This window comes from Caloenas nicobarica, chromosome 3, assembly GCF_036013445.1.
Source record: "Caloenas nicobarica isolate bCalNic1 chromosome 3, bCalNic1.hap1, whole genome shotgun sequence".
NCBI classification, from domain to species: domain Eukaryota; kingdom Metazoa; phylum Chordata; class Aves; order Columbiformes; family Columbidae; genus Caloenas; species Caloenas nicobarica.
This window is the reverse complement of record NC_088247.1, coordinates 109,254,107-109,274,662: the sequence shown is the minus strand read 5'-3', so window position 1 is coordinate 109,274,662 and position 20,556 is coordinate 109,254,107. Positions and strand designations below refer to the sequence as shown.

The window sequence follows — 20,556 nt, the reverse complement described above, 5'->3', positions numbered from 1 at the left end:
TTAGTACACTCCAGGATACAGTTTTGAAATGCTGAACCAAATTTCACAGGTGTATGTCAATGCACTGTAGCTTTTCATTTTTTTCAAAATAATCTGTTACGTTATTCAACAATATGTTCCATTCATCACTTATACAAGAATCCTTTTCCCCAGTTTGGTTCAGCAATTATCCTTATTTGTAGCAATTCAGACTAAAACTATACGAATGTTTTGACAAATCCCTCAATGAACACTAGATAGGATCACATTTGATTTTATATGTGATTCATGTCACAGGAGACCCTGGTGACTTAACAGGTACAACAAGTGGATAATGCACTTAAGACTGTCTCTGACTGACCTTTGCATCAGCCTGAAGCACTCCTAGTTTGTTACCTCCATCTTTCCATAGTAAAAACTCAGTATTTTAACACTTCACCCATCAAGTTGGCTTGAAAGATACTCAAGAGATGGGAGGAGGGAAAAAGCTACAAGTTACACTACAATTTTGTATCAGTCACCTAAAAGATAACCTCTCCAAATATATTCCACACTAGGGAAAGGACCAATGCAGCTTTATTTGCATAGTGTCATTAGTACACAGCACGCCCCACAGATTAATACAAGCTAAGAAGGTCACTCTCCTGTAAAAAAAGCTTTTAAATCTAAGTTTACTGGTATTACTGCACCCAACTCCTAATAAGGCTTAAACTGCAACAAAGATCACAGGATCCCTCCAGCAGCTTGCTGAATGCACAACCACTGCTGTTTTGCAGCAAATTATTCTATTCCTTTTCAAATGAGCCACTGTAATATTAAGTATCAGTGCTTGAAATGAGATGGCCCCTCCCTGAAGTTAGTGACCAGTCTTGCCGTGCCAAAATCCTACCTGTGACTTCAACTGGCACGAGTGAGATTTTTAGAATGGTAACTTTATACATGACCTCCAGTGCTTGGTTTAAGAAAATGGGATTCCGTAGTATCCTGGCAAGTTTTGCATCACATGCCAATATACACAGGAAAGGATATCCACAAATTGCTTGGTTAGGGTACAAACTGAATGCAGACGCTTTAGTATTTTGTGCGGGATCCAATAATTATTTCACAGAAAATACAGACTTGTATTAAGCCTGACTGGAGATGGAGTGATCAGACTACACAGTACTATGAAACTACACCAAGGCCTCCCCTCCTGTATTGAAATTTGCATAAGCACAGAGGATACCACTTGATGCAATCCAGCAGTGTTCAAAAAGGGTGGTGTTGCAAATGCAGCAGTGCTCAAAAGAGGTGGTGTTGCACTTATCTTCTCTCATCTCCAACTCCCATCGATCAGTTTGGAGCACCTCTGATGCTTGTCAAACTCCCTAAGCCAGTTTATGTCACTGAGCTGGCAGGCAAACAATTGGGCAGTGTCTTCTGATGCATTGTTGAGTTTGATCAGCACAGATCATTATAGCTTCAGAAGGCAAATGTCAGGCCTGAAGCAGCACATGGAGAACAAGACCTCTCCACTTTTCGTAAGAGATAGTTGTTACGATAGCTGGTCAAGTTTGCCTTCATCTTCAATTTAAGTTAAACAAATAGTATTTTGAAGGACACCTATAGAAAACTGAAAACAGTGATTGCACAATAAAGGGAACAGAAAGGCATGATAATAAACAAGGCTGAAACAGCATTTCAATCCATTTTACTTTATGAACTTTTGTTTTATTTCACATTCTGAAAGTTAAAGAGTATTTGCTTATAGCCCACCCCTTCCATTTCTGGAATGAACTACCTCTACCCAGCCACCATCTAGCTCAGATTGCTACACTTCTTGGGAGTTCGCGGGTTTTGTTTGTGTTTTTTAGTTTCGGCTTGTTTGTTTGTTGTTAATATAAACAGGACACTACAGAGGGTTTATACACACACACAAAAGGCCACCCATGGAACAGTTACATCAATGAAACATTTATTCCTTCCTAGGTTAGAGTCTTAAGAAGTTGGGAGCATCAGCTTGCTACTCTGTATTCCTCCTATGATATCCTCAGTGCCTTTCTTATAGAGCTCACAGCAAATCAGCGAGAGGAATTCAACTGGGAACAAAAGAAAGGAACTCCTCATCTGCCAACTACCAGCAGCTTCTTTGCAATATTCCCTATTTCCTGTAACTGCAGGCTTCATCTTTATTCCTCCTCAAGCCAGCTAGCACAGAGAAAATAGATGCAGCTGTGGTTAGTTTCTGCTACCGTGAATTCCAACTCTGAAGAACAGTGACCAAAAAAAGAATCTGTTCTGGTTTTTTTTAAGAGCTTCAAAAAGCAACAAAACAGTGAATCGTCAATATTCACTATGCAGATTCAAAGAAACACAACCTGTGACAGGCAGATGTGTATATTCACAGGAGGCCATATCCCACCTTCACTGTATCAGCCAAGAGTTCAAACTACAGTAGACACAAGACAACACCAGCCAAAAGGTACAAACTAAGAAAAGAAACTAAATTTTGGATGAGGCATTCATTAAATAATGACTTAAAAGGATTTTAAAAGTTCCTGTATTATGTTCAGAGGCTCTAAGCAGCAAACAGGAGACTTTCTCCCTTTTGCCACACCTCAGATTTAAGCAGATTTAGTCCTCCAACAGCTACCTCATAAGGCTCTTGTTTTTGCAACAAAGGTTAAGCTAGTGCTACAATATGATTTCAGGCTATCAAGTCAAAGCAAGATTCCTCCAAACCACCACATGGACGAGCCCTTTCCAAAGCTCAACTAGAAGGCCACCATGCTCCCTCATTCAAATTCTTCTTACACCCACTTACATTGGGACACAAGTAACTTCCCTTGGTAACTGCAGGAAAATTTATATTGAAAACATGTCACTTAAACATACTTCTTCACAGAATAGAAATAGCAGCTGGCTTACCCACCCCAAAACAAGTAAGAAAAAACTGATCTGCTATATTTGTGCTCAAGTCAACAAATACACAGGTATTTTTTTCCTGCAGGGAAAAGCCAAATTACTCACCCTGTTATACATATATCTAAGCATGAAGTCCAGCAGAAAAGATTTTCCTTTGCGGAAAGCTCCTGCTACAGACACAACTACTATGTTAAGATCTTTGATGTGTTCCTGAAGCAAGATTTTTTCCAATGCATCTTCATCTAATTCAAAGTTATGGTCATCTTCATGAGCAAGAACAATCTGTATGGGGCGTGGCTTATCCAAATCCACCTCATCATCCGAGTCCGGCAGGGCATCTGAGTCAGGTAAGGCATCCTCCTCTTCTTCTTCCTCATAATGCTTACCTGCAATTTGACAGGTTACAATACATTAGTAAGTCAGAGCTTAGGGCACCAGACATTTCTTTGAAGCAAAGCCTTGAGCTGGGTGTTCATTCCCAGCAGTAAGAGTGATGTTCTTGGGAAAGCACACATGCAGACCACAACATCAACAGCAGTTCCCTGTTTTCATCAGCTTTGCATACGGTCTATATTTCAGATCTTCAGCATTCTCTGTTTCAATAAATCACAAAACAAAACTGGTTTTCAGCACCAAAACCCCTTCTAGGAGCTTCTTAAGTATAACTTCCATTAAAAATCAAGAGCCTTTTCTCTCTTATCTGCCAAAAATTAGTACAAAATAAGCTCCAAAGAGGGCCAAACCCCACCATTTTTAGATCACTGCCTTCTTATAATATTTTAAGGAAAAAACAAACAAAAAAACCAAAACAAAACTCTGCAGTGTTTTCTGACAGTATTGTTTACCAACACATACAAGCAAGACCACTGAACTAGTATGTAACCCCAGGAATACATACATTAGAAGATGGTTAAGTTCCTCTCCAATTCCAACTCATTACACCTGCTTCAATTCTCAATACAGCATAGACTTCAGAGTGCCTATTCACTGCTTGCAAGATGATAAACTCCTGAGCATGTATGTGCAAGGCCTAACACTTTTGAGATAAGAAGAAAAAAAAACCACTGAAGTACTTTCTGGCTTCATACTCTTCCTATGACACCTTATTAAGGGAGATTTAATGACACTAAGTACCAACTCTTTCAAAATGAGTTAAGAGAATATTTTATACACAATTTAAGCATTCATACCCTTTCATAATCAATCAGTAGCTGGAAGAACTATAACTCAGATGAGATTTAAGTTACTAGCGAATGAAAAATTGAGGTAAAAGGGCCCTTCAGACATATAGCACAATAGTACCAATACCCTATCTTCCTGACTTCCAGAATTCAGCAGTTACTGGACTAGAGGCCTAAAAGAAAAACAGACTGACCTGAACAAGATGCAAGTCTCTTGTTCAAGTACCACAACACTCAAGTTTGCCCCACAGCAGAAATTAACTCTACCGCTGGCCTGATTTCACTTCTCCTACCAAACATCTGGAAGTGGTTTTGTGCTTCCAGAATTGCCTCCACCTCCAGATTTACATTTGCCATATTCTATCAGAATCCCATGCACACAAACCTGATTGAGGCACCTTCCTAGCAGTTACTTATCTGTAAACATCACTGTATGAATTTCAGTATGTTGGACTGTTAGTCATGCTTGCATTTCCAAGCATCACTTTAACAAAGCAGCAGCCATCTCCGGTTACTTGATGCACTGCACGCAGGATGTTACACAGCCCCCATACTTCCTGCAGGAGGAGCTCAGAAGCAGCATTCTCTCGCAGGATGTGTGATGAGGCATCCTGGAACACACCACAGTTTAATTCATCCATGGCAGAGACCCTGCCAATACCCACAGGACCTGCCAAGTCATTCCTGCCAGATTTTGCATCCTAGATACCATCTTCAGCGAAAGACTTATGAACAGTGCTCCAACACGCTCTGGTTTGTGGATGTAATGAGACATTTATTACCACAAACCTGAAAAACTGGTAACATGGTGACCCTGGAGTTTTTCCAGTAACTGTCTCTTTAGCTAGTTCTGATATTTCACTTCATTGCAAATCAGAGAGGACACTTCCATTTCCAAGCAAATATGTGCTGCCCTCAAAGGCCAGTGACACTAAATCTTAAAAAAAAAAAAAAAACCACCACCACACCACAAAAAAACCAAAAAAACCCTGGAAAAAACAAACAAACAAAACTCAAAAAACCCCAAAACAAACCAACCAACCAACCCAAAAAACAAAAAAAACCCAAAAAAACCCACAAACAAAACACAAAAAGTCCCACACAACAGGTTTGAATGTATCAAACTAGTGTAGGACTTAGTTTGAACAGGAAGTAAACTTGAATGCTTAAATTCTAAGCAGCAGAAATTGGAAAGTCAATTCCAAAGCATCAAGTTGGGCTTTTTGTTTGATTTGGTTTGTTGGAGTTTTGGGGGTTTTTTTGACTAGCCAACCTAACATATCTGAACAGTGTCAACCTACCTTCAGAAAAGACCATCATTACCATGAATCAAGCACATTAGAGGGTGGAGAACTACAGTGTTGACAGCTGTGAAGGAAACTTGATCCATCCAGAAGAGCTGGTTTGATAACTTCATGCTCAAGTTGCAGAGAACGCCCATCTCTTCAAGAGATTTTGTACTACTTAGCAATTACCAGGACAGACATTGCACAAATTAAGCATGTCAACTTTAGAACAAGTGCTACTGCTCATCCCAGCAGCATAATCAGCATATGCTAATCTGTCATGCGCTCCTGGGCAGATGCCACAACTTTTTTGGTCCTTTATACCACCTTCTGGCTGCTTAACCTGTTACTCCAGCTAATTACTGTCTCAGGCAGCACTGGAGTACTTTGGAAGCCTTTCTGGAAGGCTTCAGCAGCCTGGTTAGAAGGATCACATTACACTTCCAAGAACTACTTTCAGAGCAGTCTCTCAAAACAAGAAGGTCCACTTCACAGTCCAGTTTTCTGCAAAAGCATTGTAGTAAGTTCTGTAAGCAGTTCATAAAATAAGTGTGCTGATAGCACTGTCAAGTCAAGTCAAGCCAGGCCAGAAGTTAACAAAATTCAGAACAGGAAGCCCTACTTCTTACTTCCTCTACCTGCACTGGCATGATCATACTGTACTACTTGCAACTCAGAATTTAAGTGGATTTTTCCTAAAGCCCACTCAAAAGGACCAAAAACTGCTCTAGGTTCTTACAATAGTCCAGCAAATTAAGTATAGGAATGGATGAGGACTAACTTTGGAAGAAGTGGTGTTCACAGTATGACCACCCCTACACTGAGGTGTTTCTAGCCAACTGGACAGTAATTTGGACTTGCAGAGCTCATGGCAGCCTCCCATGACAACACCTTCAGTACTGCTAGAAAGGCAACCAAAGCAACAGACTTCAGTTGTTTTGGAGGTTTTTTTGTTGTGTGGGTTTTCTTGTTTTGTTTTTATAGTGTCTCCTAACACTTTGAGAAGTCTAGTTCCATCCCAGTAATGGGGTTACAGACCCAGCACATCCACCCCATACATTCACACTTCGAGAGTGGTTGTTTCAGAGGCATGGATGACGGTTCCTTGCACAGCATGCAGAACAGCCAGGCAATGCTGCCTCCTGCCAAGGCACTCAAGACAGGCTGGTAGATTCATCCAACTCACAGGGCTGGTCTCAATACAGTTGGCAAACCCCACGTGCACAGAAGACTAGACCCCAGGCTTTTAGTACATACAGAAAAGCTCTCTTCAAAGTATATGGCGCTAGAGCTTGTAGCGTAGTGTTGCAGGCCCAGAAAGCCATAGCTATCTTTTTCTTTTGTCAGGATGTTCATCTGACCTTCCAAGCTTCTGCACTAATGAACTAACACGCTCTAGACTACAGTCATATCTACCACTCTGTCTGGAGCCTCTGAAGTCCGCCATCCATTCAGGCCATTACTGTGGCTGTTCACTAGTCAGCCCCTACTCTATTTTGGCTTCTTCCAACCTGAATCATTCAGTGAGAGCACATGAGCTAATCCACAGTTCCAATTGTGCATAACTACTTCCTAACCCAGGTCAAACAGGCTAGGAGATACAAGAGGCAATATTGTACAGTAAGACACAGAAGCGGACAGACTTGAATGGAAGCAAATACAGCCAAGAGAAGATACAACCACCCAGTTTTGTATAAGCTCTTCACTCAGCTACAGCAGGACTGCTATTAACACTCGTCAGCTAAGTATCCAGAACAAGCACCACTTGTTGAAATGCTAAGCCAGATTTTGAGAACAGTAGCTTCTTGTGTATGTACGGACAATATTTCAACTGAACAAACTAATTAACCCATTTCTTAAAGTATGAGTTAAAATGAAAAAAAGCTAATTCCTGTTTCCCTTAAGTACAGAGCTAGCAGCTGATGACCTATTTGTCCTGAAGTGTAAGAGCATGGGAGTGAGAACAGCTCAATTTGGATACTATGAAAACAAAAAGCCTGCTTTAAATGCAGGTTCCTCCTTTTAAGCGCATTAATTGAAATAAAGTATCAATAAAGTTGCCTTTAAGTTTCAACCCAAGTACACCTTCAGCTCATTAAACACATCATTCACCTTCTTTCATGACCAAAAAAAAAACCCAAAACCAAAACCACACACTAATTGCTGAACTCATACTGTCTCTAAACCCAATTAGATTTCTGATCAACAAGCACTGAATGAGAACTAGTAATTGCTTCTCTGGACAGTGGGTTGGACACAGACAACTGTACACAGATGCAGCACAACATCAAAATAAATTTAAATCTCATTTGCTTTTTAGTGGCTTAAGACTTTCATGATGAACAAAATCTAAAGAAGTTACTTTCACCAGTGTTGCTGGCTCTCATGAGTACTCCTTCCATTTGCTCTCAAGGAGTGACAAAGACTTCTCTAAGTCTGTACATCGTCAGGCTGGTGGCCTTAATATCCTGTATGTACAGAAACCTGCACTTTGGTAGAAGTCCAACTTTAAATCAAAACTTCTAGTAGCCCTAGCCACTTCAGCTCTGAGCATCCCTGAACTCTTTTTCCTGGTGCTCTACAGACACCACAAGTTTGTGTCCATACAAAAGTGGTTTAAATCTCCCCTTCACAGTTCAATACAGATGCATGAAACACTCCCTCACATACCTGAACAGTAAAGTAAGCTGAAGTGGGCTACACTAACCTCAAACCACCTGCCTTGAAATCCTGTTCTACCTCCACAGCCTGAGGGAGTTCACAGCTTGAATCAAAAGCTTAAAATAAGTTACCATGAGGAAACTGAGAGAATGCCTTACATTTAAATGGGGTGCAGCAGAGCTTCACCTAGGAACTTTTCCTTAAAGAGAAAGCAGACAAACTGTTTAAACGTTTCTTGTTTTGGTGCAGTGAACTAACGGAAGTGTTGGCATGTGTGAACTGAGTTCCAGAGCACAGAAAAACAGGTTAACCTTCAAACCTAATTCGGACAAGGTAAAACACTGTGGCACATCTACTAAAAAATTAAAAATAAATCATTAAGTCACAAAATTGTCCTCCCCTTTCTCCAGCAGTCCTACTCGATGCAATAAACTCAGAGCAAGACCCACATGAAAGCTACGGGACTGCCACAGACCTTAATGCATCACTGCTTTCATATTGCTGACTAGCAAATACTGCCAAGTAGCTCATTTTAAGGCCAGAAATAATTAAATGTTTTCAATATTTCAGCTATAAATAGGACTGATGAGCTAAGTTCCAAAGACTTGTTTGGATATCCAATAAGACTGACAGAGGAGCAGGGGAGAGGGAAGATGCATTTAACTCTCCCTGTTCCTTCGGGAAAATGGGATGTTAAGGGACAGATCTGGAACTGTCACATAAATCAAGAGCAAAAGTGAGAAGTACCTAAAGCTACAGTTCTGCCAGAGAAGGGGAAAAAGAAGATATTCTGATGACCTAGATACCTATGAATCCTATGATCACAGTTAATCAAACAACAGGCCTGCCTTCTCCTAAATGCTTTAAAATTGCTTTTCTGTTGAATGGTCTGGACGCATGCAGGAACACACAGCTCCTCCATAGCTATGCAGAGTACTGATAAACTGGTGTTTTACATGCTCCATTTAAGGGGACAGAAAAGCTAGAGGGGGACTTCATTATAATGAAGAGCTGCAGCAAAAAAGTCAACTCTTGAGTTGACAGCTATTTCCATCAAATGCATACAAGTAAGAGAATACCAATAAGAAGAGACTAAGAAGCAGCACAAACCCTGACATAAGCTAGTAAGTAGCAAAACGAAAACAAAAAAACCTTGTATATAAAAAAGGATTTATTTTCTGAAAGCACATCATGAACTTACTAGGAAAGATGTTTCTCCATAGCTACCAAGGAAAAAATTGGAGGGTAGGGATAGTGACAAAGTATGCTTCTCATCCTTCTTCCACTCTGCCTAAAACCCAGAGCTATTATTAGCACACTCACTGAAGGACCTAACAGGATCTCTACCCACAGTAAGGTTTACCAGTATTTTTCCAGCCCCCTCAAAGAATGCTGCTTTAGAATACTAAGACTAAAGCAGAGGAAAGCACTAAAATGTCTCTTCCTCACCTTTTCTCCCCTTTCTTACCCATTCCCTACGTTCTTGAGAATGGGAATGAGAACACGCCAGATCTGACAGTGCTCTAGTTTACCATGGACTCTGGAAATGGCAAGTGAAATCTCTTCGTGAACACTGCAGGCCACACAGATTGAAATTTGGCAGACTTCTGCTTGTATTTCAGAGTTATTTAAGGTTGTTGCTCACTCAAGAAGATTCAGTCAGTATTTTCTAATTGTTTTAGGCCATAACTACATTTTATGTACTTTGTATGTATGCCTCGTGTCAGCAGCTGATAAATTTAAACAATCAGCTAACCCAAACCAAGATTTCGAGTGACAAGGACAGGGAGAAAAGAATAAGTGAGAGATGCCAACTGCAATCACCCTGTGTTTGATCTTTAGATTAGCAGCCAGAACAGGTTTAGTCACTCAGCCGCATCTGTACCATGGCCACAGAGGAGCTCAGCAAAGCAAGTGCTCACTTTTGCTGTACAGGGAGGTATGCCAAAGGGCCCGTTTTCATACTCATTTCCAGGATATGCAACCTGTCAGTCAGGACAGCAAGAAGTTTAAGGAAACAGAGCAAGCCAAAGAAGCTTTGATTTTTCCTTTTTGATCAAACCATGCTTCTTACAATCTAAAGCGTTTAAGCAATGGCAATTGTTTAGTACAACCTCCAGTTTACATTCGGCTTTCCACCTCCCTTTATGTTCCTACAGCTAAGGAAGCCTCTCATCCAGCTTCTCCAGCACTGAACTCCATAAGTGTGTCTCCATAAGAAGTTCTACCTTTCATTTCAAAAAAAACAAAGAGCAGTACAGGGAGATACTGGGTTTACCTTAAGAAACTGCCTTCCCTAGATCAGGTAGCTAGCAAAACTGATAGAGTGACAAGCCTCACACAAGTCACATTTAGAGAGAATAGAAAGAAAAAACCAAACAAAAAAACCAAAACCAACCAAACAAAAAACAATCCAAACAAAACAAACACACACACATACCACACAAAAAACACAAACAAACAACCCCACACACACACATATTGCATATGTTCACTTTACCTCCACTGGAGGAAGACATTTTTTTCTCACACAACTACAACAAAAGTAGTTTTCATCATAGTCCCTGCTGCTGAGTACATGGAGAAAGATACCTGGGCTACCATAGCACTTTCCTATAATGAACCCATAATAACTGATACAGCACCTATCCATGTCCATGTACTTCAGAGCCCCACACCTACTCTCCCCAACTCCTGAGTCTCTGCCAGGCATCATTGCTACTGCTGCACAAAAGTCCCTTGCTAAGGCGACAGCTCAAAGTACATTTATTTGGCCAACAGGACAGTGCCAGTAACTGCTTCCTCCTCTTCCTCCTCCATCCTCTCTTGCCTCTTCAAGCCCGTTTCAGTAGCACAGCTGAGTCTTAACCACCCACTTGCACAAGGGCTCTCCCACCCTTTCCCATTTCCAGCACCACACAGTACAAACTGCCTTTCCTGCTCATTTTGCCACATATCCAATGCTCCTGAGAGTCAAGTCAGCTAAACAAATAAAACCAGCAGAAAAAGCAAACCAATACAAATAGTTTTCTGCAAACTGCATCACCTCAGTAAGACCCCAATGAGCACAAGAACTGAAGACAGACAAAAAGCACAGCCACACAGCTTCATCTGCAGGGCACAGGGTCAGTTCAGCTGCACTGGTGAACAGTACAGGGACTTCTGCCCCCTGCGTTGGCACCACTGTCCCAGGTCCAAGCACCAACCTATCTTGAACAAACAAGGTGTTGTGCTGTGCACTCTACAGCCTCCAAAACGGCTGCACCAGCACAATTGAGAGGGAGGCGCAAGCTGATTGACTGGGCCCTGGTGCCAAAAGAAAAGTTCAGCTTTGTGACTACAACCTAGTTAACCTCGAAAACTTCTCCAGACTCACAAGTACAGTTAAGAAGCATGTTCATGTGGAGACTGACTTAGTGATATGTGATAATACTGCAAAGATGGGTAGACAACTGGGATGTAACTGGATCAGACTGTGTGTTGCCAAGGATGTGTCCACATCTAAAGAGTTCAGATTTAGCCTGGGCTAGCAAACACATTTGTTAACCTTCACTTAACAACAAGGTTTCCTTCCTTTGCAAATGGAGGTTAACACTAGTTTCAGTTTTGTCAACAACATAGGCTAGGATGTGTAACTGATGGGAAGACTTTGAGCTTGGCATAGGCCTTCCTGCACTGGAGGTGCATTCCCTTGAACATTCACTACTGAATATACTGTACTGCTAAGAGCTCTCTCTACTAAACAGTAGATTAGAAGAATTTCTATTTCAAAATCACCACAGTTGTCACAAGGATGCTGTAAAACACAGTTTAATAGCCAAGTTCCACGTAACAATTACCTTGTTATCAGTTCAAAGGGCTCAAGACTTACTTACGTACCTAAACTTCTTTAATGTCATTCATGATACTTGTTACCACAGAAACCTCAGCCACCACTAGCAAAACAAGAGTCTTAACAACAGGAACATTCTTCATTTTTAAACAGCATTTTCCTGGAATGGCAAATGCCATTGTTATGTGTATGCTAATGGCTGCTGGCCAGTCAAGCCTAGTGGTGAGTATATAGCATTGAGGGGTAAAAGAAGAGAGTAATCCCAAAGGCAAAGCAAGCCACACCATCCTCCTGAAAGGAATAAACACAGAAGGGGAGCCAGTTACTACATCTCTTTACATCAAGTTCTTGGACTAGTCTGAATACATCTAGACAATCTAACTGCTTTTCTATAGGACATTACGCCATACCATATGTTGAGACTACAAATGGTTTAATATCCATCTTTCACTTCAGTGGAGAAGGAAGAGGGAAATAGAACTGTCTGAAGACCGTATGTTTAACGCCTCCAACCAACAGTTTAGTCTTCGTAGCTCATATTTTTTGCTTCATTTTGTGGATCCATGAAATCTTTCCTTAAAGCGTATAGAGGACAAACACTGAGCAGAGAAGCCCAGGAACCCAAACAGAGATTGCAGTGTGCTGCTCTTTAAAGCTCACAACAGTTTAATCTTAGTCAGTTCTAATGCATTATAGAAATAAGAAGTCAACAGCAGTTTAGACTACAGAACAGCTCAGTTTGATATTCCTTAGTTCAGAAATACAAAGTATTTAAGAAATTATTTCTCTTAAAAGCAAGATGAATTCTTGTTTTAAAAAAGTAATTTGGTTATATCAATAACTTTAATTTTCTACAGCAGTCATTTTCACTACTATTTTATGTCTAAGCAATACATAAAGGAAGCCAAGCTTCTGCCTCCATACCTAGCAGTTCATGTGCTTTAAGTGACTATTCCTCCCCTGAAACCAGTACTGTGGTTATTTCCATATTAGGCAGAGGATTAACAGAGGGCCCCTTTCTTTTCCCAGTTGTTTAAGGTTTCCCAAGTAGATCGTACCACACAGACCAAGATAAATGAACACCCACAAGCAAAAGCCAGAAGACCCTTTCTTACAATCACCTGAGGAGCTGAAAATGCAGAAGGGGTTGAGGAGGGGAGAGGAATAAGACATACCATGCATGCTTGCAGGCAGTAGTATCATAGGATTTGGCTTACAGAGACAGTTAAAATAACTGCACTTATTCTTCCACTCAGCAGTACCACCCTGTTTGAGAAGATAAGAGGTGAGAACAACTTTTCCAAGTATGCACAACATACAAGAATTAGTCCTAACATGTCAGTACAAGCAGTTGACACATTTTCCAACAGGTTTCTGTAATTTTCAATCCAAGCAAAAAAAGTCTTGATGTCCTGGCATCATTACACAACACGTTGTGAAAAAGACACTTCAAATACTTTACTGAGACCAATAAGAACTTGCAAATTCAATATGACTATCTCTGAGACAATGGTGAAAAAATGTGTCATGCTTTGACTACAGACTGCAATCTGATTCTGATCTCACTTAAAGAACAACTGCATAAGAACAAATTAAGTTCTACTCTCAAATATCAATGTACTGGAAATTACATTCTACAATCCATGTTTGTAATCTGTACAACGTTTCATTAGTTCAAGTCTTCAATTTCTCTGCCTTCCAGGTTTTGGTTTCTATTCCAGCCTTTTAAGAGAAACCTGCCAAGAATTGCAGTAGCTCACAAACCCCACCTTGCCACACAGAAATCACTGGTATGTAGTGCTGAAAATGCAATCAGTCATTTGCTCATTGCACTGAAAATAAAGCTGGAAATACATCTAGAACAAGAAAAAAAAAATAGATGAGACATGTCCTCTCCTAGCAAAAGCATATCAAAATATTCCTCATACCGTATACAAGCCGTAAATAGAGGCCGAGTGATCGAGCTGTAAGCTGAGTCCTTTCCCGAAACGCACTTTGTGCGGTCTTATAGCTCTGACAGCTCTCTTATCTATTCCTCCAGGATACAGAAGAGCATTAAAAGAGGCTGGTCTTTCATAAATCAGAGGCCCAAATGGACTCCTATTTCACATTACATTCAATTTCCTATTAGTCTTGCTCATGAGTTCATCAAGCTGGCATCAAACAGGAATTCCAATACCTAGTTTACCTGCATTCACTCAGTTAACTTTTGTAAGACTGCCTTGGATGCTATATGGCTCAGTAATGACATCTTTGATGGCAAACATTCTGCTTTACATTTTTTCCAGCCTAAAGAGGAGCCAAATACTAACCATTATAAAATTACTATAGGTATTTTTTTTCTATTTAATTAATGGGAAAGGCAGAAGATATTTATTTAACTTCACAGATCACACTGAGCACAAAGATCTACTACTTTCACACTCCACAAGGAGTAACGTCCCCATGGAAGAGCTGGAATTGTCAGTGACAGACTCCAGGCAAACTAACTAGATAGCTTTAGGATATCTAAGTGCATGAACAACCTTCTACAGAGGTAATTCATTAAATGAATTTACCAGCTATGGCACTATAATGACATATGTACACTCCCTCACAAACACGAAGAGGGAGGGTAAGCTCCTTTCTTTGTTCCAGAATGAGAACTCCAGTTAAACACCAGCAGGTAGTTACTTGCTTAGCATTAATTTATATCCTAGATCTTCTCCAAGTAACTCATTTGTACAGCTACAGAATACAATTAGCGCTACCTTCAAGTCTTAGGAGATAAATTCAGTCAAATAAGAATTAACAGTAGGGGAGGAAAGACGGGTCTTCAAATGCCTCAGATTTCATTCCGGGTTTCTTAAGAGAGCAGAGGATCAACTTCCTAATTTAAATACCTTCTTACTTCCTCTGATGTTTAAATTGCTTGTGTTTCAAAAAGAGTGCTTAGCAAGCACAAAATCTGGCTTTCCTGGAAATAAGCACTACACAAAATATATTAGTTTATTTCAGAAATAAACAGAAGTTAAAGGTCAGACAAGTTAGCTACCAATGATCTCAGAACATTGGTCCCTGCTACGTAGTAATTTGTTGCTAGAAATGACTTCATTACAACCCTTATCCTAATAGATATCATTCATTTCATATCAGTCATTTCTTTGCAGTTAACTGAAATTGCAGACTTCAGTCTGAAAAAGTTTTCACATATATTTCAAACTTGCTCATCTGTTTGTTCCCGTGTTTCAGATACAAATCCCAGCCTCGCAAATGTAGTCATGTAAATCCAGTCCCTACATAGCACTATTACCTCAAAATGAGCTATAGGATGACATAACAACTTTCATGTCAAGAACAACCTTCCAAAACCAAAGTAAGCTACTTTTTTCTTTCCTTATGGACATCTCAAGAAGTTCAAGTTGCTGAAAATGTTTTGATAAAGAGACCCAGTCATACTCCAGTAAGAGTACTTATGATATATACAAGTACTTCTGAAAACTTCCAGTTGTTCACAAATGACAAATACAGCAGGCCTGCCTATGCAAAAGCTTAGAAAATATTTTTGTGCCTTGTTTACCTTAGATAGTTGAGATTAAAGACAAAACTTGAAAATTCTAATTATTAGTATAGTAAGTTTGAGAATTTAATGCAGGATTTAGAAAAAAAGTTGGAAAACTGCACTCAAACTGGCAGCCTGCAGATCACATTGTAGGCACAGTATGCAGCAACAGTAAAAACAAGAACACAATTCAGTCTGGTTTTAAAGTTTAAAACCTCCCATTTGAAGACTGCCATGCTAGGATATCAAAAATCATCCCTGGGACAGGGCCTGCTCATGACTGCAGTGCAGTAACAAAAGCAACTTCAAACTTCGCCTTACATAGAAAAGTCAGATTTAAGTGAGACTTGGCAGTTTTCCTTATGAATGTCCTTGGAATAGTTAGAGACTTTCATAGACTGTGCCAAGACATACAACAGTCTACTAACAACAGGCACAAAGTTAAAACTAGTTTTATCATAGTGCTGAAGTGAAACCTGCAATCCAGCCTGCACTGGAGACTAACAATGCTGCAGTTCACTACCAAAGCAAGAAGAACACAGAATTTAATTTACCTGCATTTCCATCTGCTTATTACATCTGTTTTTGCAGTTGAGCAAAACTCAAAGTCAGAAAGGATGTGATACTGCCATGAGGAGATAAGTGCTCTTCTATCACATTGGAGGAAAATCCCCAGACCTCCTCCCAACAGACTCACTCTTATCCAGTCGAGCCAGCTTGAGGTAGCATCCTTATTCTTATTAGAACAAGAAGAAAAAACAATTCCTCATCCATCACAATATCTTGCTCCAGTCAGTGGTACTTTTATTAGTCTAGTCAGTAAGCAAACATTAATCACTGATATTTAACCAAAACACTGGGACTGTAGTTGGCACAAGGTACCTGAGAAGTATCAACACTCCTGCAAGACCTGGTTCAAGCACACCTGTCCACCCAATATGAACAACAGCAGCTTGGCCTCCTAAATGAGGAGAGACTACATTATTTAAAGAAATGCTTTTATGATAGTTCAAGCAAAACTGTTCTGTGCTACAAGTATTTCAGCAATGTCTTTAAGTTGCAGGTGGGTGAACATGGAAAGGAAAGAATACAGCCTTCCCCAACCCCACTCCATGCTTTCAAAGATTTCTAGTTGAAAAACTGTAGAGCTATTGCTATTATTTGAGGAGGAACATCATTAGTGACTTCAGGGTAAGCTAGAACACAACAGCTGTTAAAGAACACTTAGTAATGGTACAGAAGGAGTTATCTGACTGTCCTGTTACATTTCTTTTCTTGTAATTATTCTAATTTATGACTCTTTTGTATTTCATTGTACAGAAAGCTCATCTGCAGGCAGGCACAGACCATCCAAGGCTGCACATGCAGACCCTATCAATTAAGTTGTTCCATCCTAAAGTATGCAAGCAACTTAACAGCAACATGGGCATGTTTCCACTACTAATGATGACACAGCTACCTTAAAGGCCATTTATAAGAGGAGTGCTGGCACTTTTATGACCCTGAGAAAGTTATGCAATAGCCTAATGCTTTGAGATTATTCAGCCACGTAGTGCTGAAAACACAACGAACCATCAAAGAAAATTCGGCAGTACTGGAAGGGCAGGGGAAGCCAGTACCCAAACAGTAAAGCAGTACCATATCCTCAATTTCAATCTCTGGACTCTTAAGTAATTAAAATTGTAATGCTGCCAAACACAATCAAACATTTCCACATGCTCAGAAGCTTGCCTTTTCCTCCATATAAAAAAAGTCAGTAGAGTAGCCACTCTGCACCTACTAGTTTATAGTGGTTAGATTTCCCAGTCTTTAGTTAGCTTGCAAATGAAACAATGAAATCAACAGCAGCACATGGCATCTGCTAGATTTTGTTTAATCGTGCCCAGTCCAATCATTCTGCTTCCAAATCAAGCAAGAGTTATACAACAAAGATGTTAAAATAGTTCAGTGTTCTAGTGCAATGCTAAAACCTCACACGATTCAACTGAGTGTTCAAGTCAATACAGTCCTCACAAGTCCCAGGTTCCCCCATCACAGAGTACAGCAGAGAGAGGGTTACGAGTTCTCAGCTTTTAAACTATTATTGAAAAATAACCGTATTTGAAAAAAAAAAAAAAAAAAAACAAAAACCACCACCACACACCACCACAATATAGTGCGCAGACTCCAGCACATACGAGGCTAAACATCAGGCCAGAGACATGTTCCATCACCACCAGAGGATCTATCACACCCAAGAACAGCGCTGACGGTGGAGCGCGCTGGGTCCATACGGAGGCCGGGCCAACACGGTCCAGCCACCTCCTTCCCGCGCCGCCCGGGGCTGCTCCCCCCGCGGCCGGACGTGGCTCCGAGGAGGCAGAAGCCCTCCGGGCCGCCTCGCTCCGGCCTCGGGAGCGGGCCAGGCCAGCGCCCCACGGCCCGGGGGCCCCGCCGGGCGGCACCAGCCGCATTCCGGGGCTCGCACCCCCCGCTCCTCACGTGATGTACACAGGGGCGGGCGGCCCGGACACGCCGCAGCGGGGAATAAGGTCACCGACCGCCGGCTCCCGAGCCGCACTCACGCCCCCCCCCAGCTCCCGTATGGGCCGTCGTCCACACGGCGGGAGGCCCTGGCCCTGCAGGGAGATCGGGGTGACCCCGCTCGGGAGCGAGGAGCGGCCCGAGCGGAAGGGCCGCCGCGCCGGCTCCCCCGCCACCCCTCGAGGGCAGGCGTCGGGGCTGGCGGCCGCCCCCGCCATTTTGGCGAGGGGGGCGACACCGGGACCTCCCCCCGCGCCGCCTGCCGACAGGTCCCACCGCACAGCCCCACGCCTCCCGCGGGCAGCCCCGCCGCGGGCCCGCGGCCGCCGCCCGCCCAGGGGGGAGCGTTACCTGCCGGGTCGGGCCGTTGGCGGGCCGGACCCGCGCGCCGCGCCGCGTCCCTTTCCGCCATCTTGTCCGGGTTTAAAATTAACTCGCTGTGACGTCAGAGCTCCGCCGCGAGACCTTTATCGCCCGCCGGCGGCGGCGGCGCGCGGGCAGGGGCGGGTCCTAGCGCCCCCGGCTGCCCGCCCGGGGAGGGGCGGGGCGGGGCTGCGCAGGCGCAGTCCGCGCCCCGCTGCCCGTCGGGGCGGTGCATACGCGGCCATTCGCCACCTTTGGCGCGAGCATCAACGGCCGCTTCGCCGCCGCCGTCCCCCCCAACCCCGGGCCGTGAGGGCGAGAAACACAGTCCCCGCCTGCAGCGGGAGGAGCCGCCCCTGCGCCTGAGGGGGCTGTCGCTGCTGCGGGAAGACAGACGTAGCCTGCACCCGTCCCCCAGTTGACCCTGTCTCGGCTCCGCACGCCGCTGTCGAAGTGACACGGAACGCGCGGGGCTTCGGCGCGCTGGGCGAGGGCGGCCTCGGGGAGCTGGGAGAGCAGCAGCGTGTTTGGGGCGAGGGGATGAAGGTGGCGCGGCAGGTGAGGCCAGCGGCACGAAATACCTCAGGGTGGGCGTTCTTCGGGAGCCTGCACGCCCTCAGCTCACTGGTCCCGCCACAGCAGCCAGCCCCGCACCAGTGCCACCAGGCCCAGCCCTTAAGGCCGCCTGATGGCGTCCAGATACACCTGCGCTGCACTGTCACCCCGCTGGGGCCGTGCTTCCCTTTGCCACAGGGACAGCCAGGAAAGCGGCCCAAGCGCTCTGCATTTCTGGGAGTAACACCAGCTCTTTACTCTCGACTCCTCACTCAATGTGGCACTGGTGCTGCATTTGGGCTGGAAACACACAAAAGGACGGTTCTGAATCAGAACAAGCCACACAAGCTCCCAAGGGATCAAATATTCCGGCTGTTTCTGGGTTTTTTAACAGTCTTGTTTCTCTAAACCCAAACAGACCTTACTGCATCCTTTTAAAAGGCCAACTGTTAAAGCTCTCTGCCTTTGCTGCACAAGGGTTTTAGGTCTCTGAGGTTTCCTATTGGTAAAGATCATGTAAACCTTCACAGTTAAATCGTTTGGTGTCACCTTGTTATAACGACACATCTATCTGATAAATCAGCATGTAATGTGGGCAACAGCTTTGCAAAAATCTACCTCAGCGTGGTAATGCTCTCTGTAGAAACCATTTTCCTCAAAGTCGTGAGCTATGCTAACTAACTTGGTTCTGGAGATGCAACTTTCGAGTGACAGCAATCTAAAAAACAAGGAGAGTTTGGTTCTGCCTAAACAGAGGTGGAAAGGTCAAAAGAGATCTTCAAAGCAAAAACCATTGGGCTGTCTTGGTACCTGGAAGTGGTTTCCAAACCTTTTCCAAACCCCGCTTTCTGTCCTTTAGTACTGAGGTGCCACATAAAGGTCTTCCTAACACTGGTGTTATGCTTACGGTGGCAGTCCTTGTCACAGAGAGTGTAATGTTAAAAACACATTAAAAATACATTAAGATGTCTAAAAGATGCCATAATCACAGCAAGTGAGATCTGCACAAAGATACAATGATCAAACTAATAACATATATTCAATTCTAGTTATGCCACTTGTCATAGTGAAATATGCAAAGCTGTAAAACTATCAAGAACTTTATTATTCTTGATTTCCATCAGCATAAATGGAAGCAGGATTCAACCCCTTTGTACAGAAGTGTTGGTATGAATGCTAGGAAAAACCCTGCCATTGGCTTTTTGCAATGTAATACCCTCTACTTATTTGGGGAAAATGAGTGTGTCATTGCCTGTCCTTCTAACCTCAGCACAAGTCAAGAGGAAAACCTTTCCTGCCATCAGAAAGAAGCCAGAGCACACTCTACCTACAGAGGTATTTCAGAGATACACAGAAAATGAGGCAAAGGAAAATACCTTGAAGTAAAATTCATTGAAACACTATTAACTGACAGACTTAAGCTTTAGCAGCTCAATATGAAAACTAAAAAACTGGAAGAAAGAATACTAAAGAAGTTTCCTAGTTCTTTTGTTAGTAGCCAGCCTTATTTCTGATCAAGTCAGGAACAGTTTACAAGGAACAGCATTTAAAATAGCGCATATACAAACAGACAGATTTGTGCTCCATGCAACAGATTTGCTGCTGCTGTAATGTGAGAACAGAAGTCAAGAACTTAGAGGTCAGAATGCTGCTCAACCTTAATTCTACCTTTTGTATGTTTGCAGGAAAGAGGGAGATGTTTTCTGAGCTGAGGATATTGCTATCAACATG

At 42.6% G+C, this 20,556-nt stretch overlaps 1 protein-coding gene across 2 annotated transcripts in view; it reads right to left on the bottom strand.

Moving 5' to 3' along the window:
• ATL2 (atlastin GTPase 2) overlaps positions 1–18,354 on the bottom strand; it is a 37,374-nt gene extending 19,020 nt beyond the window's left edge. For both annotated transcript variants that reach the window (XM_065631552.1, XM_065631553.1), the window contains exons 1-2: positions 18,259–18,354; positions 2,989–3,269 (exon numbers count right to left, since the gene is read on the bottom strand). In XM_065631552.1, coding sequence (XP_065487624.1) covers positions 2,989–3,269; positions 18,259–18,319 — 342 coding nt within the window. In that variant the 5' untranslated portion in view covers positions 18,320–18,354. The remainder of the gene's footprint in view (positions 1–2,988; positions 3,270–18,258) is intronic.
• Between the last annotated feature and the right edge of the window lie 2,202 nt (positions 18,355–20,556).